General features: G+C 48.7%; 2 protein-coding genes across 3 annotated transcripts; both read left to right on the forward strand.

Moving 5' to 3' along the window:
• Positions 1–2,070: 2,070 nt before the first annotated feature.
• Positions 2,071–15,204, forward strand: LIPH (lipase H). Its single transcript, XM_038145549.1, has 10 exons — positions 2,071–2,200; positions 6,573–6,940; positions 7,602–7,710; positions 7,789–7,890; positions 8,859–8,948; positions 10,023–10,190; positions 10,978–11,073; positions 11,976–12,087; positions 13,028–13,201; positions 14,745–15,204. Exons 1-10 carry the CDS (start codon positions 2,149–2,151, stop codon positions 14,815–14,817), a joined length of 1,344 nt encoding a protein of 447 aa, XP_038001477.1. The 5' UTR covers positions 2,071–2,148; the 3' UTR covers positions 14,818–15,204.
• TMEM41A (transmembrane protein 41A) lies at positions 15,201–18,600 on the forward strand. 2 transcript variants are annotated; one of them, XM_038145547.1, is made up of 5 exons: positions 15,201–15,405; positions 15,482–15,635; positions 16,406–16,567; positions 17,084–17,222; positions 17,746–18,600. In XM_038145547.1, exons 1-5 carry the CDS (start codon positions 15,308–15,310, stop codon positions 17,964–17,966), a joined length of 774 nt encoding a protein of 257 aa, XP_038001475.1. In that variant the 5' UTR covers positions 15,201–15,307; the 3' UTR covers positions 17,967–18,600. The 2 variants fall into 2 exon arrangements, with proteins under 2 accessions (XP_038001475.1, XP_038001476.1); XM_038145548.1 differs by lacking the exon at positions 17,084–17,222 and having other exon boundaries at positions 15,249–15,405.
• Positions 18,601–18,770: the final 170 nt, after the last annotated feature.

Here is an 18,770-nt window from a genome sequence, read left to right on the forward strand (position 1 = left end):
TTTCAAAGCTCACAGTGGGATTATTGTCCTGAGTTCAGTGTACAAAACCCAAATAGCTGCGAGTTGCTGCCGTCTTTAACAAGTGTGTGGCTGAGGCAGGATGTGTGGGGCAGGTGTGAAAGTTTGGTCAGCAGAATCAAGAGCGGGGAGTGACCTGTAAGCACTTGAATTCCTGCTCTCAGGATCTGATGGTGGTGGTGGACAGCATTTCCACTGCTGACATCCTGGGAATGTTTGCCAATGTGTACAGTGAACAGACAGTCTAATTTATGCTGAAATGGCGGTTACTCAGAATCATGGTGTGTTCCAAGGGATGGTTGAGAGTTCCAAGGAAGAACCTGCCAGTCCCAGTGTAGGGCCTCTTGACGTGTGAGCCACTTGGATGAGCAATCTCAGATGGGAAATTAAAATCAAAAAAAAGTGATGGGGAAAAGAAATGAGGAGGGCTTAACCTCAGGCAACAAATTGTTACCTCTTTTTGTATTGAGATGAAAGGCAAAGTCCTCAAGGACCTTATTTTATCTCTGATACTCAGATGTCTTTTGCAACAGGTAAAAGCCTTCTGTTCTTCATGTTTCACTGTTGGACCAATTCCGTCTCATCATTGGCAGAACTTCTTGCTAAGGGAAAATATTTTGACAGAGTTTAGGATTGCTGGTAGAGGTGAGAAAGGAGCTGGAAAGAAAACAATGTTTAAATTATATTCTTTTGTCAGTGCAGCAAAAGAAGCACTGTCCTGGAGCTTCCAGATCCACAAATGTTATTTGGTGTCTTTTTTCGGAGTTTATCATCTTCAAAATAACAAGCCCCAACTTTTGCCTGGGTAATTATCAAATGGGATCACGCATGGTACATATTCAGTGAGATTCAGATTGCTGAGCTGCTTGAGTCTGAAGAGCTCAAGGTGAAAGAATCATGTTAGACACATGCTCTGCCTCAAGTGTGATCCATGCCTGCACCAGTGCAGCAGCACACACTTGTCTGAAGGAAAAGGAGCTGCAGACAGCAGGAAGAGTTAAGGATTAACCTGAGAATTAGCAAAGTCAAAAAGCTTAATAAGTACAGCATGGACCAAAGAACCAGCTATGCCGCTGGGAGCTCTTATAGTTCAGCTCCTCATTGGATCATCACCAAGGGAAAGAAAGCAGAGCGTGGGCTTAATCAGGTATTTCTAATCCACCCCACGTTCCCTTTCCCTGGCCAATGTTAGAAGAATTTGCTAAAATGCCAAGCAAAACCACCATCTTACGTCTATCCAGCAGCCATCACTGCTCCCTCCCTTCTTATGCCTTTACAAACTCCCCACTACCCTCGTTTTCCCAATTTTATTATATACATTCCAGCTCCAATTTCAGACTTCCTTTCCTGCCCCTGATAGTTGTCTTTCTTTGGCAATCTCCTTCCTCCCATCCAGCAAAAAAAAAGCCTTCCTTACTTGAATTAGAGCTGAATTTCTGAGGTTCCAGCAGGTCTGTGAGAAGATGTGGGAGTGCCAGTTGTTTGAGTGTTATCCAAGACAGCAGTTGCTTGGGAGCCCAGTGGACAGCTAGACACCTTGAAGTGGTACTTACCCTTTGTCACAACACAGTGCTGTGCACCTGTCTCCTGCCTGAGGTGGTGACAGGATTTGTAGAAGGGACTCTGGGGGCCATGGCACTCAGGGGAGCAGGAAGGACATGTGAGATACTAGGGATCATTATGACATCTCCAAAGGCAGGGCCCTGTGAAACCAAGCACCGGCCCCACCCAGATGCTTATCAGACTCGCAGTGACATCTACAATCTTCCTGACATTCTTTGCAAAAGACAAATAGGCAATAATTTCCTCAGTTTCAACACGTGTAGTCAAATTGCTGCTTACAGCTACCAACCCGTTTGTGTCTTTGATTAGTCATCCCCCAAGGCAAACTATATTTAAATTAAGGAAACCTGCTAGAATAGAAGGTGCCCCACCTTCTTAAGAAGAAGCTTCATTTGACTGGTCTTCATTTCTTGGCTGGTAACTTCCTCCTTTCACCACACCTACTGTTACTGGCAAAAAAAAAAAAAAAAAGCAAGCAAACTGCTGTCAGAGCCAGCAGACACATGCCAGAGAAATCGTGGGGTCCTTCAAATCTCTTACCCGTAGAAGTTCCATGTGGAAGACCATATGCTGAGGCTGTGCGTTGTGTTCATCTGCCTTTTGTATGGGGTGAAAACAGGTAAGAACTCAACCATTTGTTTTGAATGTTTTTGTCAAATATAACACATTTTCTGTGCTTTACAGCAACATGAATGTACCTGCCCTCTGCATTTACAGTTACTGCACAGGGTTTCTCACTAGCGTTATTTATTTTGGCAAAACAAATTATACTGGTTACATGAATGTAGTCAGTTCTAAGAGTTCCAAATGGAAAACCAGAACTATTTTTTATTATCTTTTCCTCCCTTTGCAAACATTTCTCTTATATAAGTACTATCCATCGACACTGAAAATGTCATTCGAAATCTTCAGAGAATAATGATTTCTTCTCAGGGGTGTCATGTATGGCAGAGGCAGAGGATGAATTACCATTTATGAACAGTAAGCTCCATTTGATAGCCTCACAGCCCTACCAGAACAAACCTGTGTAACAATAAACAAATGTACTGCCTTGTGTTAGCATCCACATGGGAGCAAGGCAAGTTACAGCTCTCTGCTTTGTAGGGAAAACAAACAGGGTTAAAAAAAACAGTGTTCTTATAAATACTAACTTGTGTTTCATCGGGTCCTCTGGAGTAATCTCAGGGTCGCCTTTTGCTTGGTTTGTTTGGTTAAGACTCTGTAAGATATGCAGTCATGAGAAGTGGGAAAAGAGAACGGTGTGAAAAGGCACCAGTGAAATGCAGTGAGCTATTGAGGACCAGCTTAGGAATGGAGGGCACACCCTCTCTGTGGAAAAGTGATGGAAATCTGCACCACTAATGCTCTCGATTCGATTCGTGGTGCGGTAGTCAAGTGTGCCTAAAGGGGGATAAAGATATTGCTGATGGTTAAGACCAGTCTGATGACACTCACTGTACAAAGCCCAGGCAAGGTGGCAGGGGCTGGTGGGCCAGAGCTCCTGCAGACAGAGAAGCAGGACATGCTCACCTGAGCTCCATGCAGTGGAGCAAGCAGCTCTGTGTCCCAAGGACCACAGCTGGGACAGCCACACATCCAGCCAAGTGACCACTGACCCACTGAGGTGATCTGTTGGAACTTCCCTTTGCAAGAGGACAGGCTGGTAAAAACCCCAGCTGGTACTTTAATCATGCAGACAGCTCGGTACCATAGCCCCAAAATGCCACCATGGCAAACCCTGCCTGTCCATAGGATCACCATCAAAGAAGAAGCCTCCAAACACCACCTCCTAGAAAGGAATGAGACATACCAGGAGAATGCAGGCCTGAAGAGCACTGACTGCAGCAAATACCAGGAGTCTGCCTGGGACTGTTCCACTCCCTGCAACACTCCCACCCGGGAGTACCTAATTTCAGAATATATATACATGTATATAAAACATAGCACCCTGGAGGCTGATCTCAGGCTCGAGACCAAATGTGTCCAGTTCCCTGGCAGGTACATGGATTTAACACATTTTTATGCTCCCTGCTGCAGGTTCTGAAAGATCAGAGCATCTTGCCCAGCAAACCAGTGTTTGCCTCCTGTTTTACATATCAGAAAACAGAGCAGAAGGGGAATGGGGATTGCCAGAGGCTGTCTAGCAAGCTAAGGCAGGGCTGGGTACTGGGATGCTGGGTTAATGGCCATGTTCATTCCCTTTTACTGGAGGGAAGTGACCTGTTGGACATGGGTTAAGCACAGTGCCAGGGCATAAATTTCTACCTCATTTATTTGCTTGCAGAGTAAATCTCACTAAGCCACTTGCCCCAGTCATCCTGAGTTTCAAAGACACTTGCAGCCATTTGGGTAGGAGTCACAGTGCACAGCAGAAGGAAGAGCAAAGCCAGGTTCACTGACCCTCCTCATGGGTCAGTTTTTGAACACATGGTGGATGAGGCTGGCATTGGCACCAGCTTGCCAGAAGAGAAGCTGGCAGGTTTCCTCCCCTTATTAGCACTGATTTGATTGTGTTAATCAAAACAGAACCAATCTAACAGACCTGGTGCAGATTTAACAAGGCTCTTTATACAGTCCCTGTGTTAGGTATCAGCAAACGCTGACCAGCTCTTTGAAAGCACTTCTGTACCAGAAGGTTTGGGCTGTTCTGATGACAAACATAGTGCTCCTCTGGGCAAGCCTCAGCACAGTGCACGAGATACAGAAACAAATTAAGCAATCAGTGCAATCTTGCACCATATAGAAGTAATTCTTGCCTGGCATTTCTGCCTGTATTGCTACAGCTTCAGTGGCAGTAAAGATAATTAACAACACTATATAGTGCTACTATACAATAACTGAAACAATGTCTAGTTATTAGTAAAACACACAGTTGTATTTTTTTATGCTGCAGTAGCACCTAGAGGACAGTCACTGAGTCTCACTGTGTGAGCTGGTGTGCATGAGCAAAAAATATTAATTTTTCTCTGCTAGATACTTTGGGGTCTCCACAAGAGCAGTGTCTCAGAACTCTTGCTGCTGTTTCCCTGGAGCATCCTGGCACTGTAAGAATGAGCTGAGAGCAGGCTGGCCAGGAGGGAGCCACCCAGGTCACCTTTCCTTTTGGGAGCCAGGCCCAGAGTCACGCTGCTCCAGGGAGCTCTGAGTGAAGCGCTGCAGAGGCAGGACACCCTGCATTCAAAGGCCTCTGATTTCACTGGGCCTGGCTGGGATTTCATTTCCCACCACTCCTGGCATGCCATTCATATGTTACCATAGGCTTTAAACAGGAAGGACTCCATGGATTTCAGATGTTAAAATTTATTTCTGAATTTATGGTAGCAATTAAAAATATTCAGTTGGACTTAACTGCAACATCCTTTTAGCCTATTAACTTTTATTTCTAGAGCTCCTGGGGCTTCTACAAAGTAATTAGCAGAACTGTGGCAAGTGAGCAGATTGGTTTATGTGCTGGGCACATGGCATTTATATCACTCTCATGCTCCTGATTTCCTGAGGAAGAAAAAAGGGAAAGTTGCTCATAGAAACTGTGAGAGTTTCATCATTCACAAATTAAAATGCGCAGAGCATTGGAGATTTGCTAGAGCATAATTAACTTACAGCTGCAGGTTTTCTAAACCCTGTTACCTACTGAACAGTCCTTTAAGCAACAAAGATCAGGGAAATTCCTGTAGGAACTGTAGGCTGAACAATTACTGCAGCCCAGGACATGTGTGAGAGAGACACTCTGCCCCACAAGGTTCTTCAATAAGATTACGAGGATTTGAGGGAAAGGATTGTGAGCCAGGAAGAGGCTGCTGAACCTGGGAGGGCCTTCATAAGTAGTGTCTGCCTGGAGACAGTAATTCCATGCCCTGGCAGTGCCCTGCTGGAGACTGTACTGGGTTCTGAAGGCTCAGCTGGTGTTCTGCTGGAAAAGCAAAGAACAAAGAGGGGCTTTCCAATGGCACAGGCCATCCCATCGAGCAGTACCTTCACAAAGCTCAGTTACACTTCAGCTCTGTATAAAGCACAATTACCACCTCACAGGCCCAAGGGTGCCCCATTTTGCAGTCTGGAATGCCACATCTGCACATACAAATGAAGCCTTGAGCTGCCCCTCACCACAGCAAGACTCTGCAGCTTGGCAGCTCCCAGCTGGAGGTACAAACCGACCCCAAGGACACCTGTTTAGCTGAGAACCTATTGATGCAGGACGAGCCCCAGCTGGGGAATAATGTGCAGTGACTCCAGTGATTCAGAAGGCTGTTCAATTGCTTTATTAAGCTATACTATATTACATTACATACTATACTAATACTATACTAAACTCTATACTAAAGAAAAACCCATGACCCCTTACAGACAATCACGACACAGCTTTGACCTAATTGGCCAATCAATCCAAACAACCATCACCACAGTCCAGTTAATAAATCCCTTCTTTGGTAAACAATCTCCATAACACATTCCACATGTGCCAAACAACAGGAACAGCAAGCAGAGATAAGAATTATTTTCTCTTCTTCTCTGAGGTTCTCACTGCCTTCCCCAGGAAAAATCCCGGGAGAGAGAATTATGTCTCTCTCTGTTCAAAGAGTATGTGAATACCACAGAGAACCTGTCCAGAGCACCTGGGTGTGCTCACAAACCAGTACAGCAGCCATCCCTCCTGTTGGTCTCTTAATACCTTCCTCACACCAGTGAGATTTTTGGACATAGTCCCTGCCAGCTCCCAGCTGCCACAGGAAGCAGGACTGTGGTGTTTCAGGGAATGCTGCTCCAAAAAGGAGTGATTGCTCTCTCTGTCCCAACACAGCAAGAAAACCTAAGTTCCAAGGTAACTTCAGTCATGAGCATGAGAGAGTGGAGAGGGAGAGAGGAGACAGGAGCAGCCTGTGTGCTCAGACAACTCAAAACACACTTCCCTGCCCTGTGCAGGGCTGGCAGATACAAGAGGCTAAAGAAAACCCCTCGGTGCCCAACTCCAATTGCCACTCTGCTCCTTTCAGATCCTCAGGAGACATGTCCTGCATTCACAGCCCTTGGCTTCGGGAATGCTTTGATAGGGACAGATCTGAAAGTGAAGCTGCTGCTCTACACCCGGCAGAACCCAAGCTGTGCCGAGGAGCTCCACTCAACAGCCTCCAAGTACCTCAATGTGACCAAGAAAACGACCTTCATCGTCCACGGCTACCGACTCACAGGCTCTGCCCCGGTCTGGATCCCTGACCTGGTGCACCTCCTGCTTTCTGTAGAGGACATGAATGTCATTGTTGTGGATTGGAACCAGGGGGCAACGACTCTCATCTACAGCTATGCTGCCAGGAAGTGCAAAAGAGTTGCTGAGATTCTGAAGAAAATTATAGATGAAATGTTGGTAAGTTGGACGCTCATGCTATGACACAGTCATTAAGGCACAGTAAGTAAAGGGCACAAAGGAAGTGCTTAAACCAGCAGGAAGTCTGGGAATAGAAACTCCTAAAAAAAGGAATACATTAATTTTTGGAAGTGCATGTGTTCTACCCTTGGACTTGGTACAATGGTATTTTGGTGTAATATTCAGTTTGCACTCTAAGTCTCTACATTTCTGGGTACAAAGCTCTCCAGACATGTTTTCATATACATAGAAACTCTACTTCCACTTTCTGTATATCCAAAGGCAGCTTAAGGGAATCAGCTACATTTCACAGCTTCTCTGAGGTGTTGCACAGGCAATGATGATGCTGGATTCTTTAGGATCATAGTGTCTGCTAATTCCTTGCAGGAACCACATGTGGGGCAACTGGAATTTTACTCCTGGGGCCCATCAGTGGTTCCTGTCCACACTTGTTGCTCCATTACAATAAACCATTGCCTGAACTGCTCTCATCACAGCTCTCTGAGGTTTAGGCCTTAAACAGGAATGCTGGCTGCTCTGTGGGATGGTCAAAGGGGAAATATCTATATAGCTTGGATCACTGGGAGATGTTCCATTCCTCCTCCTAATTTTTTTTTTAATTTTCCAAAAACACATGACCATGAGTACTTTTACATTTCAGATTGATGGAGCGTCCCTTGACTCCATGCACATGATAGGAGTGAGCCTGGGAGCACACATCTCTGGCTTTGTGGGACAGATGTTTGATGGCACACTGGGAAGAATCACAGGTAAGCCCTCCTCCAGCAGTCCTCCTGCCTCAAGGAAGGGCAGTGAGGTGATGCCATGCCCATGGCTTTGTGCTGCAGGCCTTGACCCCGCGGGCCCCTTGTACAGGGGCACGGCGCCGAGCGAGAGGCTGGACCCCACGGACGCACAGTTTGTGGATGTCATTCACTCCGACACTGACGGTAGGTGACATTCCCTCTCCTTCCTTCACACAGACACCCAGAGAGTGACTGGAGCATGGGAAGGGGGGCTGCTGGTGGGCAGCAGCGCTGGGGTCCTCGCTCCTTTGGCCCAGGAGCACAGCAGGCTCCCTCACTGAGCCTCTGGGGCGCTGTGCTGCCCACGCTGTCCCCAGCACTCCCTCAGGAGCTGCTGGGTTATTTGCATTCCAAAGCATGCTGCTGACACAGCAGTTATAACCTGGCCCATGACTTACAAGGACTTACTTAGGAGCCCGTGGAGGAGGTCCTGCAGCACAGTCCTGCCAGAGCAGGACACACCAACAGTCCACCATGGGGTCAGGCTGCATCTGAGCACACAGCATTTCCAGAGCTGGTCCCACAGCTCAGTGACATGCGCAGCAAATCAATTATCCCCAACCACGTCTCCCTGCATGATGCTTCCAGTCTCCATCCCACCTATTAGGAGCTAAACTTTCCTCTAAGGCAAATCTGGACTCTCCCTCAGCCTTGTCCTCTTCCAGACCCACCAGCCAGGCCAGTAGTGTGATGCCAAGCCCCCCATGCTGCTCCCATGGCCACCCCTACCCCTAACACTTGGCTTTCCCACATAATTGCTGCCTCTCTTCTCCCAGCCCTTCCAGGAAGGCAGATTTCAGCAGCACAGCAACATCCAGGTTTCACATCCCTTTTCCTCTCCTGCACACAAGTGACACAAACCCCCACATTTTGTACTGTTGCATGCACAGACTTACTTTAGGTAGTTGATACCATTGTTAAAATGACCCAGCTGGGTAACAACTATTTGGCCTGCTACCTAAACAGAGGGAAATACATTAGTATTCCTGTACAACCAGGCATCCAAGAGTAAAATAACTACTATTTTTTCCCAGTTAGGTTGCTATATTTCCTTCTTGTGCATTTTACAATTTAATATTCCCTCCCTGAGTCCTGGTATTCCCTTTTGCTAGGACTGGGTTACGGAGAAGCACTGGGCCATATCGACTTCTATCCCAACGGTGGGACCGACCAACCAGGCTGTCCACTGACAATATTTTCTGGTAATTAATCCTGCTCTGAATTACACAAACCCTCACAAAATGTTTCTAATCAGAAAAAGAGGAGAAAGCCAGAGAATCATCATCACTGCTTAGAAAATACAGGAAATCCATATTCTGGGAAAGCTAAAGCAGCAACTTCTTCTCAGCATTGGCGTGACAGGGGTTTAGCTGATGTGCAACAGGCAGAGATGAGAGTCAGGGTGATCTCTCTGTGCCCCTGTCACAGTGCAAGTGGGACTAATCCTCTGTGCAAAAAGTTAGCAGGTAGATGTGTGCCTTTGTTTTGTGACTATGTCCAGAAAAGCTGTGGGAATTTTTGTTTCTAATTACTTGTAACACGCGAAAGGACTGGCAGAGGCAAGGACCTGTTCAGAAAACAGGTTCAAGATGAATGTGGAGCTGGCAGTTATCCCAAATCAAAGACACCTTCCTTGGCAGTGACAGAAGGTGCAGTCTATAAGGCACAGCCCTAGTCTTGAACAAAAGAAAGCTTTTTTTTCCTTTTAGCCTGGCAGCAGAACTGGTTTGATGAAAGCTGGGTAAAGAAGATACCTTACAGAAGGAAATGCAGTATTGTGAATTCAACCCTTATCTGACCCAAGAGAATCTACATAGGAGAGCAGCCTGGGCCAAAAATCCCTAGGAAATGAGGCTTCACTGATTTTGCTGCTCATGCAACAACTCATTTTATTAGTTATGTCTTTCTAAAGAGTTTTTTTACACTAAAATGGAAAGTCATGTGCAAAGCTAAAAGCAATATCCAGCTGTCAGGCCTGAGCTGAGAGAGGAAAGAACACCAGAGACAGAACTTGATCCATAGTTGGATCCTCTGGAACTGCAGCAACCACACAAACAAATGTTTTTAAAACCAAAAAGACAAAAGGAAAAGCAAAGCAGACACAGGCAGAGCTGAGTGCGCTCAAATGGAGAGACTGATGCCCACCTGCTGTTCTGCCACAGCCCAGTGCTCCCCAGTGTAATTTGTTGGGTTCAGACTGGTCAGTGACTGTCCACTGGTGTGTCCTGAGGCATGAGGATTGCTAATGAAATATTTCTCCCCTGTACATGATTAAGGATTGCAGTATTTTAAATGTGACCACCAGAGGTCTGTTTTCCTGTTCCTGTCCTCCCTGACACAGAGCTGCAATATCACCACATACCCGTGCGACTCGTACAGGAGCTACAGGAATGGCAAATGCACCAGCTGTGAACCCTTCTGGCCCAAGCCATGCCCCATCCTAGGTAAGGATCCAGGGAATGCCAATCCATCCTGAATACTGAGCTGCCTGTCGGCACTGTAACTCGGAGGGTGATGTTTTGCTGGAGGACTAACATAACGTGGAGCTTTGCAAAAGCACCAAAGCTATTTCCACTGAGGTCTTTGTGGTATCTCAGGCCTGCTTCTTGTGATATCACATCATGTTATGATCTAGAACAGAAATCCAGAGGTAAAGGATCCAGCACTAGAAAAGCCAAAACTAGACTTGGGATCTTCACGCTAAAGTCCGAGCAACAGTGAATTTAAGTCCCTCAGTTGCAGAGTTTGAGGAGACAGGGGCCTGTTCTTGCTAAAATAAGATTTACAGGTAAATTCCCAGCACCACAAATCCCTCTGTGCTCTAAAAGAAATGGCAAATGGGTGAACAAAGGGAATTCTGGACTTGTCTGCCCCAGCCTGGGTGTGACAGCCCAACCTCAGGCTGGCAGCTCTGAAATGTTGATGTTAAAACACCTGACACTTCCAGAAAGGAACTGGCAATGCCAAGGGGATGATTTTCATTCTGCACTGCAAAATGAAACCCTTGACCATGGATAGCAGATGTGGAAAAAGATCAGCTTGAAGAAAGTGCTGAAGAGTAACCAGGCATATTCAGTCCTAAGCCTTTGGGGTACAGGAGGATGTGTGTCAGTGCTACTTAGCGGCTGGCACACAATGCACTATTTCTTAAATACTTGCTTATTTTCAGCCATTTAGTGGCTCATCTACCTGTGCAGTAACTTGGTTTCCTTTTCAAACTGTCACCTGCAGGTTATTATGCCTATGAGTGGAAAAGCTATTTAACACAACAGAGCCATCCAGTGACAAGTATGTTTTTCGACACAGCGGACAAAGAGCCATTTTGCAGTAAGTGACTGAGATTTCTGAGATTATTTTTCTTTGTGCATTGCCTCTGTCAGCAGCAGCCAAGCAGAGATAGTTACTTGCTGGTGGTTATAGCCAGCATTTTAGAAACTCCAGTTGCTGCTGGATGGAATTGTGTCCATCTGTGGTTTGTCATAACCTTTATCTGCCAACCTGTCCAGTGCTGGGAAAGCCAATTTGCTTACAGTTCTGGGAAATTGGTTGAGAACTTTCAAATTAAGTATAAAAGTTCCCAAATCGTGTTTCAAAGCAACACACCATTCTTTTGTGAAAGTAAGAGGTGTGTGGGAACAATAAGAGAGAAAGACAGACTGTACAGGTGAAAAAGCTACCCTGGAGAAAAGTGAGAGGTGCGGGGAGAGGAAGAGAATCTGTGGAAAAAATGTTTCACCAAGGTGAAAAGTTTCATCTCATCCCTGTGATTACCAACATACCAGGGCATGGGCTGGGATTATGGCCTGAGCTCCAGTGCTGGTCAGCAAGTGAATTCAGACTCACAGATCAAAGAACAGAAAATTCTGCTCCATGACAGAGATGACAGATACAAAGAACAGAAATGGAGGGGTTCAGAGGGGACTGAAGAAAGAAATACAGTCTGGAAGTGAAGGGAGAAGGCAGGCAGTGAAAGGCAGTGTGCTGGGAACCATACAGCGAGGCCATCCTGCATGGATAACCCTTGCTGCAGTGCTCTCCTGACACCTCCTAGTCTCTGGTTGAAATCTCTGCAACGGGAGAGGGAGAGCAGGGAGGAGAGAGGGATTGTCGAGATAAACTGCAGGGGCTGTGTCCATCCTCTACCCACAGCTCTGCTCCCACGCAGAGCACAGCCTGGACAGCAGACTGAGCCCACAGGGTCTAACCCCACTCACTCTCTCTCCCCTCAGTCTATCACTACCTGGTGGATATTATCACATGGAACAAAGACACCAGGAGAGGCACCTTCAGCATCGTGCTAGCTGATGAAGATGGGAGGAAGGCAGAATCAAAAGTTAATCCGTAAGTCTTACTGGTCTGAGCTTTTCTGAGTGTTAGTGCATCCCTTGGTACAGGAGGAGGTGACACATCCTCCCCAATTTCTCTGCTGATACTTGCTAGTGCACATGGGATTTCCTGGCCCTATGGGATTTATTGGCCCTAAGGGATTTCCACAGCCTCCCCCAGCACACAGCCCTGACAGCCCTGCCTTTTGCTTTGGGCTCTTCTCTGTCATCTTAAGGACTGAAGTGGACAATCTCAGCCAGCAGCACAACTGCCCTAGGCTTCCACTAAAGCAGAAGGAAAACCATCTCTCCCTCTTTCCTTCCTCTTACAGAGTGTTCTGTTCTAGTTCCCAGTGCCCAAGACAGTGGGGATTAACCTGGGCCTGAATATGTCACATCCAAAATCAATTCATTCCACTCAGAGAGACAAATTAATGGTGTTTATGTGACATGCAAATTCCTGACTGATCTGAACTACAGCCAAACAAACCTGCACAACTAGTTTTCCCCAGTTTCTCTAAGTGCATATTCCCTCAGGCATATCTGCTATCTGCTTGCACTGGAGCAATCAGCATCCCACACCAAGGCCAGTGCAGATTTGGTGCATATCTCAAAGTGACTCAGCGTTCAGGCCTGCACAGCCAGCCAGGTACAAATATCACATGGGTCTAGCCCACTTGGGATCAAAGAAGAATCACAGTGAAAATTCTGGTTTGGGACCAAATGGCATCTAACCTCTGGGTCCCCACTTCCACCCTAAAAAACTGAAGGCAGAAGTGGCTGAGCAGGTTGACACCTGGAGACCTGAATCCATACCCATTTCCTGTAAATCAAAACTAATCACAAGCTCAGGCCTCCTCCCCCAGCCTGTTTCTAATATTACAGTGGCTACGTTAAACCCAGTGCTATTCCCTTGATGACCCTCTGACACTCTCTCTCATCTGCTTTATCTTTAGAGAAGCTGCCACCTTTCAGAAGTACAAACAAATCACTTTGCTCATTGGGTTTGACCAGGATCTTGAAAATGTGGAAAGAATTTCCTTGACATTTTCCACGGGATCTGTCATTGGCCCAAAATTCAAACTCAGGATTCTCCAAATGAGGTTCCACTCACTAACAAACCCAGAAAGGTGAGCAGATGTTTACAAACAAACCATTTCTTTTGGTGCAGACTGGACAGAAATAAAGGGATCTCCCAGATTCCTGGCCTGGCTGAGTATGTGCAGAAGAATTAGATTTATTTTACATTTAGTAATTCACATACACATATCTTGGGAATAAACTCCTCTTTAATGGAATCCCACAGCTGAATACTTACTTGAACACAGAGGCTGTCTTATTGCACTGGGAACATGTCACATGTGATGTGACTCTGACGTGGCCTGACACCTTAACCTTTGGTCAGGAAAATTACCTTTGGGAAGCTGCCCAGGCCTGAGCCCTAGGATGGGGGCAAATGCAGCTCTCTGGGAAGAGCAGATGTTCAGCCCCAAATACACATTTTATATCCCAGTCAATTTGTATGGCTAGTGAAGCAGGGAGATTAATTTACTCCTGGAATTCCAGCAAGTGGGAGCTCCTGGCTGCTTTGCCCCAAAGCCCTGGCTGGTACCCACAACATCAGGGGGTACCTCTCAAGACATTGCTGATGAGATTTCTACCACCTCATTAGCCTCTGTCTGCTCTGCTGTCCTACCCTTAAGCTTCCCACCTCTGGAGTTTGGGAGCTCTGCCTGAGCTCAGCAAGCACAGAATCTCTTACACAGACCCTGTGCAAGGACACCGTGGACACCACACCATGCTTTCAGTTTGGCTGAAAACAAGGCTGGAAGATCACAGGGTCAGGAGGGTGAAGCAAACAGACATATAGAGCTGCAGAGCGTGTTTCTTTGCATTTCATGAGGTCTGCTACCCTTATCCTAGCCTTGGAACAAGGAGAAGATTGTACATCTACTAAACAAGGTCCTGCAGCTCTCCCTTGCTGCCACTCCCTGTCTCCTGTCCCACACCTCCACAGTCACTTCCAGTCCCAGATACACATTTAGTCTTTTAAAAAGCAGACACAAATGCCCTAATATTTTATCACACAATGCTGTCTCTCCACGATGAGGGGCTGCCACAGGCAATAAACACAGTTCAGGACTTTGAACACATCATCTAATCAGTCATTGCCACAGGGAGGGATGTCCTGCCCTCTCCTCTTCCCTGTTGCTCAACCCACTACACTGGGCTAATGTACATATTTCCCCAGTGAAAGCCCAAGTATTTCCTCAGTATTTTGGCTGAACTAGCTCCAGACCAGATCTGTGTTTGGACCCAGGTCAGAGCAGTGGCAGAATTTCTCATGCCTGGAGCAGGGAAGGGGCAGGAACAGGCAGGTGGGCTGGAGGGACCACCTTGTTTGGTGGACTGGCTTAAAGGGAACCATAGACTCTGCAGCCAGTGCCTGTTTGTTTGCTGGATTTTTTGTGATCCTTTTTTTCCACGAGCAAAAGGTAACATAGAACAGAATGGTAAAATGCTCTAAGTATCCCTGGCTTAAAGCCAACCTCCCTTCAGGTGGACTTGAAGCGAGTTCTCTTAAGATGACTTATTTTATGTACGCCTCCAGCGGGTGGGGAGATGACAGAAAAAAAGCGCCGTTTTTTCACTTTTGGCCGTGTTTTCACACAGACCCCAGCTGTGCCGGTACGACCTGGTCCTGACAGAGAACACCCAGAAAACCTTCAAGCCCATCCCATGCTGAAGGAGGAGCCGAGTCCCGAGGACGCCGTGCCCGGACGGGGCAGAGACATTTCCCCGCCGTGTGGGGACTCAACTGCTGGGGCCCGGGCGCCTTCTGTGGGGCCCGAGCAGCGGGACCCGCTCTCCAGAGTGTATAAACGGGCTGGGGGAGTGACAATAAAACCATAGCGGCATGGCTTGAAAGCGTGACTTTAAAATGGGGGCTTAAAGCCAGGGCTTCAAACGGGGATTTAAGGCGTGCGTTCGCGGCTGAGCCGGCTGGGAGCCCTCACGAGCAGCAGGTGACAGCAAGGGCAACTGGCACCCCTCAGTGCACGCCCGCCATCACGGCCCCTGGCCCGCCCCTCACGGAGGCCCCGCCCCGCGCCTGCGCACCCGCCTCGTGGCGCTGAGGGCGGCGGGGCCGGGCCGGGAGGGGCCGGGTGCGCTCGGCTCGGCTCGGCTCGGCTCGGTCCGGTCCGGTCCGGCGGTGGCGGCGGCCCCGAGCCGGGATGTGGCGGCGCCCGGCTGGGCTCCTGCTGGTCTTCGCGGCCGCCACGGCCGCGCTGTGGCTGCTGTCGGCGCGGCTGAGCGCGGGGCAGACGCGCAGGTGGGTGTGGGCGGCCGGCGCTGCCCGTGCGTCCCTCCCTTCCCCCGGCGCTGCCCGTGCGTCTCTCCCCTCGCAGGGCGCTGCGATTCCCGGCGGACCTGGAGGAGCTGCGGGACCTGGCCGAGGCGCTGCGGGACTACGAGCGGCAGCACCGGGGCGCGGCGCTGGCCCTGTTCTGCGGCGCGTACCTGTACAAGCAGAGTTTCGCCATCCCCGGCTCCAGCCTCCTGGTACGGGGAGGGCCGCGCGGGGCGAGGGGCCGGGGACTCACGGATCGGGCTGGAGGAGCCGGAGGGACCGACCCTTTGTAGCAGTACGGGTCGGGGCTGACCTGCTGGAGGGCAGCTCTGCTGGGAAGGATCGGGAGTGTTGGTGGATAATGTGCCCCGAGAGCCAGGAAGGTCAGTGGGATCCCGCAGTGCCCCGGGCAGAGCGTTGCCAGCAGGTCAGGGAGTGATCCTGCCCCTCTGCTCAGCCCTGGGAGGCACAGCTGGACTGCCAGGCCCACATCTGGGCTCCTCAGGAAAACAGAGACAAGGAGGAGAGGGGCCAGCGGAGGCCACAGAGAGGTGCAGCCAGAGCATCTCTCTGATGAGAGGTGGTTAGTCTGGAAAATACTGAAAGGGGATCTCATTAATGCATATAAATATCTCCAAGGGATGTCAGAGGATGGTGCCAGACTCTGTTCAGTGGTGCCCAGCAACAGGACAAGGAGCAATGGCCATAAACTAAAACACAAGAAGTTCCACCTCAATATGAGGAAGAACTTCTTTCCGTGGAGGGTGGGAGAGCACTGTGAACAGCTGTCCAAGGGAGGGCGAAGTCTTCTCTGGAGACATCCCAAACCCACCTGTTCCTGTGTCACCTGCTCTGGGTGACACACCTGCCTTGGCAGGGCATTTGGACTGGATAATTTCCAGAGGCCCTTTCCAACCCTAACAATTCCATGGTTCAGTGACACACTGTGTCCCCCAGGCCTCACTCCATGTTGTCCCCACAGAATGTCCTGGCTGGAGCACTCTTTGGACCATGGATGGGGCTGGTGCTGTGCTCAGTGCTCACGTCTGTGGGAGCCACTCTCTGCTACCTGCTCTCTGCAGCTTTTGGCAAGCAGCTCATAGTCCACTTCTTCCCTGAGAAGGTGGCTCTGCTGCAAGGGAAGGTAAGAGCTGGCAGTTCTGCTGACACCCACGGTGGCCCTGGGCCAGGCTGCTCTTGGGGTGACAGTGAAAACCAGTGTGTGCCGGGGAGGCACCAGGCCTGCTGAGGGCACAGTCTAGGAGCAGGCTGCTCTCTTGGAACAAACCTGTTGGCAGAGGGGCTGCCAGGAAAATCCTGGATCCTAAGGAAAAGCAGATAGGAAATAAAGGACGGTTTGGGAAGCCCCTGTGCTCCAGAACTGCCTCCATCCATCCCATGCTGTGTTGTACACTGGAGGTGGTTCTGCTCTTGACTTCCTGATCTTTCATTACGGTGAGATCCCATTTCCACCCCTTCTTTGAAGAGGGCTGGCTTACCATTAGGCTCCCATACAGACACAGTGTTGCTGCTTTCCCTCAGTTCTGAACTGATGGTACACTGTGGCATGTAAGAAGAAAAATTCACTCCAATATCGTGGGCATTTGTACGTTACTGCTGTTTGAGGAGCAGGAATGATATGGAACGTTTCTTTTGGCAGGTAGAAGAAAACAGGAGCTGCTTATTTTTCTTCTTGTTGTTCCTGAGGCTGTTCCCCATGACACCAAACTGGTTTCTGAACCTCTCGGCTCCCATTTTAAACATCCCCATGTCCCAATTCTTCCTCTCCGTTCTCATTGGTAAGGCCTGGGGACACAGCCTGAGGGGACAGTGTGACACTGCTGCTCTTGGTATCACTGAGCCAGGGAGGGCAGAGCTGGGACTCTGACCCTTGATCTGTTTCCTCTGTGCTGCCCTTGAGCATTCTGTAGGTATCCCCAGTGCTGCAAATTTAGCTTTACACCTGGTTCTTTCTGTTACAAGCACAAACCCCAGTGTCTGTGTAATGGCTGTAAATTAAAACACTGAGTTCCACCTCAACATGAGGAAGAACTTTCCATGGAGGGTGGCAGAGCACTGGAACAGCTGCCCAGGGAGAGCGTGGAGTCTCCTTCTCTGGAAATGTTCCAAATTCCCCTGGACACCTTCCTGTGTCACCTGCCCTGGGTAACCCTTCCTTAGCAAGGGGGGTGGGACTGGATGATCTCCAGAGGTCCTTCCAACCCTAGCAGTTCTGTGATTTCTGTGTCTGGCTTTGGGCATATTTAGCTAGTTTTCTCCAGGGGGGAATTAACAGCTTTTTTTCTGCTCTGATTCCTTCAGGCCTTACACCGTACAATTTCATCTGTGTGCAGACAGGGGCCATTCTGTCCCAGATCACCTCTCTGGATGCCATCTTCTCCTGGGACACACTGCTCAAGCTGCTGGCCATGGCTGTGGCAGCGCTGATTCCAGGGACCCTCATCAAGAGATACAGCAAGAAGCACCTGAAGCTGGATGGCGACAAGCAAGCTCAGACACTAAATGGCAGAAAGAGCTTGTGATGGCTTAGGTGCCCCAGTTTTGGGGTAAAAGCTGCAGGACTCTCTTCCCATATTCTGCATGCTCTGTGCCACCAAGGACAGTGGCAATTTTTAATCATCCTTCTCATCTCAGAGGAGGTGTCCGTTCTTATTTTTAATGAATGTTTATCTGTGCACGTATCTGCACAGAGAGAGAGATACAGGGGCTTTGTGAACACTCAGTTAATTTGCCTGTTTCATTTAAATCAGTCTCCTATGTGCCTGAGGCTGTGGGGAATAGAAGGAGGAGTACTGGCATCCTGTGAGGAAGGCAAACCAGAACCCAGCTGTGGATCACTGGCCAAGCACAACCCTGCGGGCAGTAGGCAGGCCCTGCTCCCTCCAACTGCAGACAGATTTAGCATTTTTGGCCTGAAATGATGAGCCATGTGCTCCTGTGCAGCTGTACAAGCACCGCGTTTAGAAAATAATGTTGTTTCAGGGTGCAGCTGTAGAAGATTCTTCTTTGATGCCCATGTTAAACCAGCACACTCTGCAGCAAAATGCTCAGGATTTGAGCTGTCTGAATCAGTCATGTCAGAACACCTGAGACAGCCTCTCTGGTCTGCCAGTGACTGCTACTCCCCATGGAGAATAAAGGTGAAAAGAACAGGAATGGATGTGCCTGACTGGCAGAGATTTGTCCTTGAAAAGCACCTTGAAACCCACACATTTGCTCCTGTGTAACTAGGAGGATTCCAAATAGAGGTGGGCTCTGTCCCAATAGGATCCCAGAATGGTTTGGGTTGGAAAGGATCCTAAAGCCCATCCTGTTTCACGCCCTGT

The sequence above is a fragment of the Motacilla alba genome, chromosome 9 (genome assembly GCF_015832195.1).
Source record: "Motacilla alba alba isolate MOTALB_02 chromosome 9, Motacilla_alba_V1.0_pri, whole genome shotgun sequence".
Taxonomy (NCBI): Eukaryota; Metazoa; Chordata; class Aves; order Passeriformes; family Motacillidae; genus Motacilla; species Motacilla alba.

Excerpts from the sequence above, each read along its gene's own strand:
- LIPH (XM_038145549.1), top strand. The coding sequence starts at position 2,149 with ATGCTGAGGCTGTGCGTTGTGTTCATCTGCCTTTTGTATGGGGTGAAA. Across the intron at positions 2,201-6,572 it reads TTTGTATGGGGTGAAAACAG|ATCCTCAGGAGACATGTCCT; the intron begins GTAAGAACTCAA and ends TGCTCCTTTCAG. Across the intron at positions 8,949-10,022 it reads TCCACTGACAATATTTTCTG|GATTGCAGTATTTTAAATGT; the intron begins GTAATTAATCCT and ends TACATGATTAAG.
- TMEM41A (XM_038145547.1), top strand. The coding sequence starts at position 15,308 with ATGTGGCGGCGCCCGGCTGGGCTCCTGCTGGTCTTCGCGGCCGCCACG. Across the intron at positions 15,636-16,405 it reads TCCCCGGCTCCAGCCTCCTG|AATGTCCTGGCTGGAGCACT; the intron begins GTACGGGGAGGG and ends TTGTCCCCACAG. Across the intron at positions 17,223-17,745 it reads CTTCCTCTCCGTTCTCATTG|GCCTTACACCGTACAATTTC; the intron begins GTAAGGCCTGGG and ends TGATTCCTTCAG.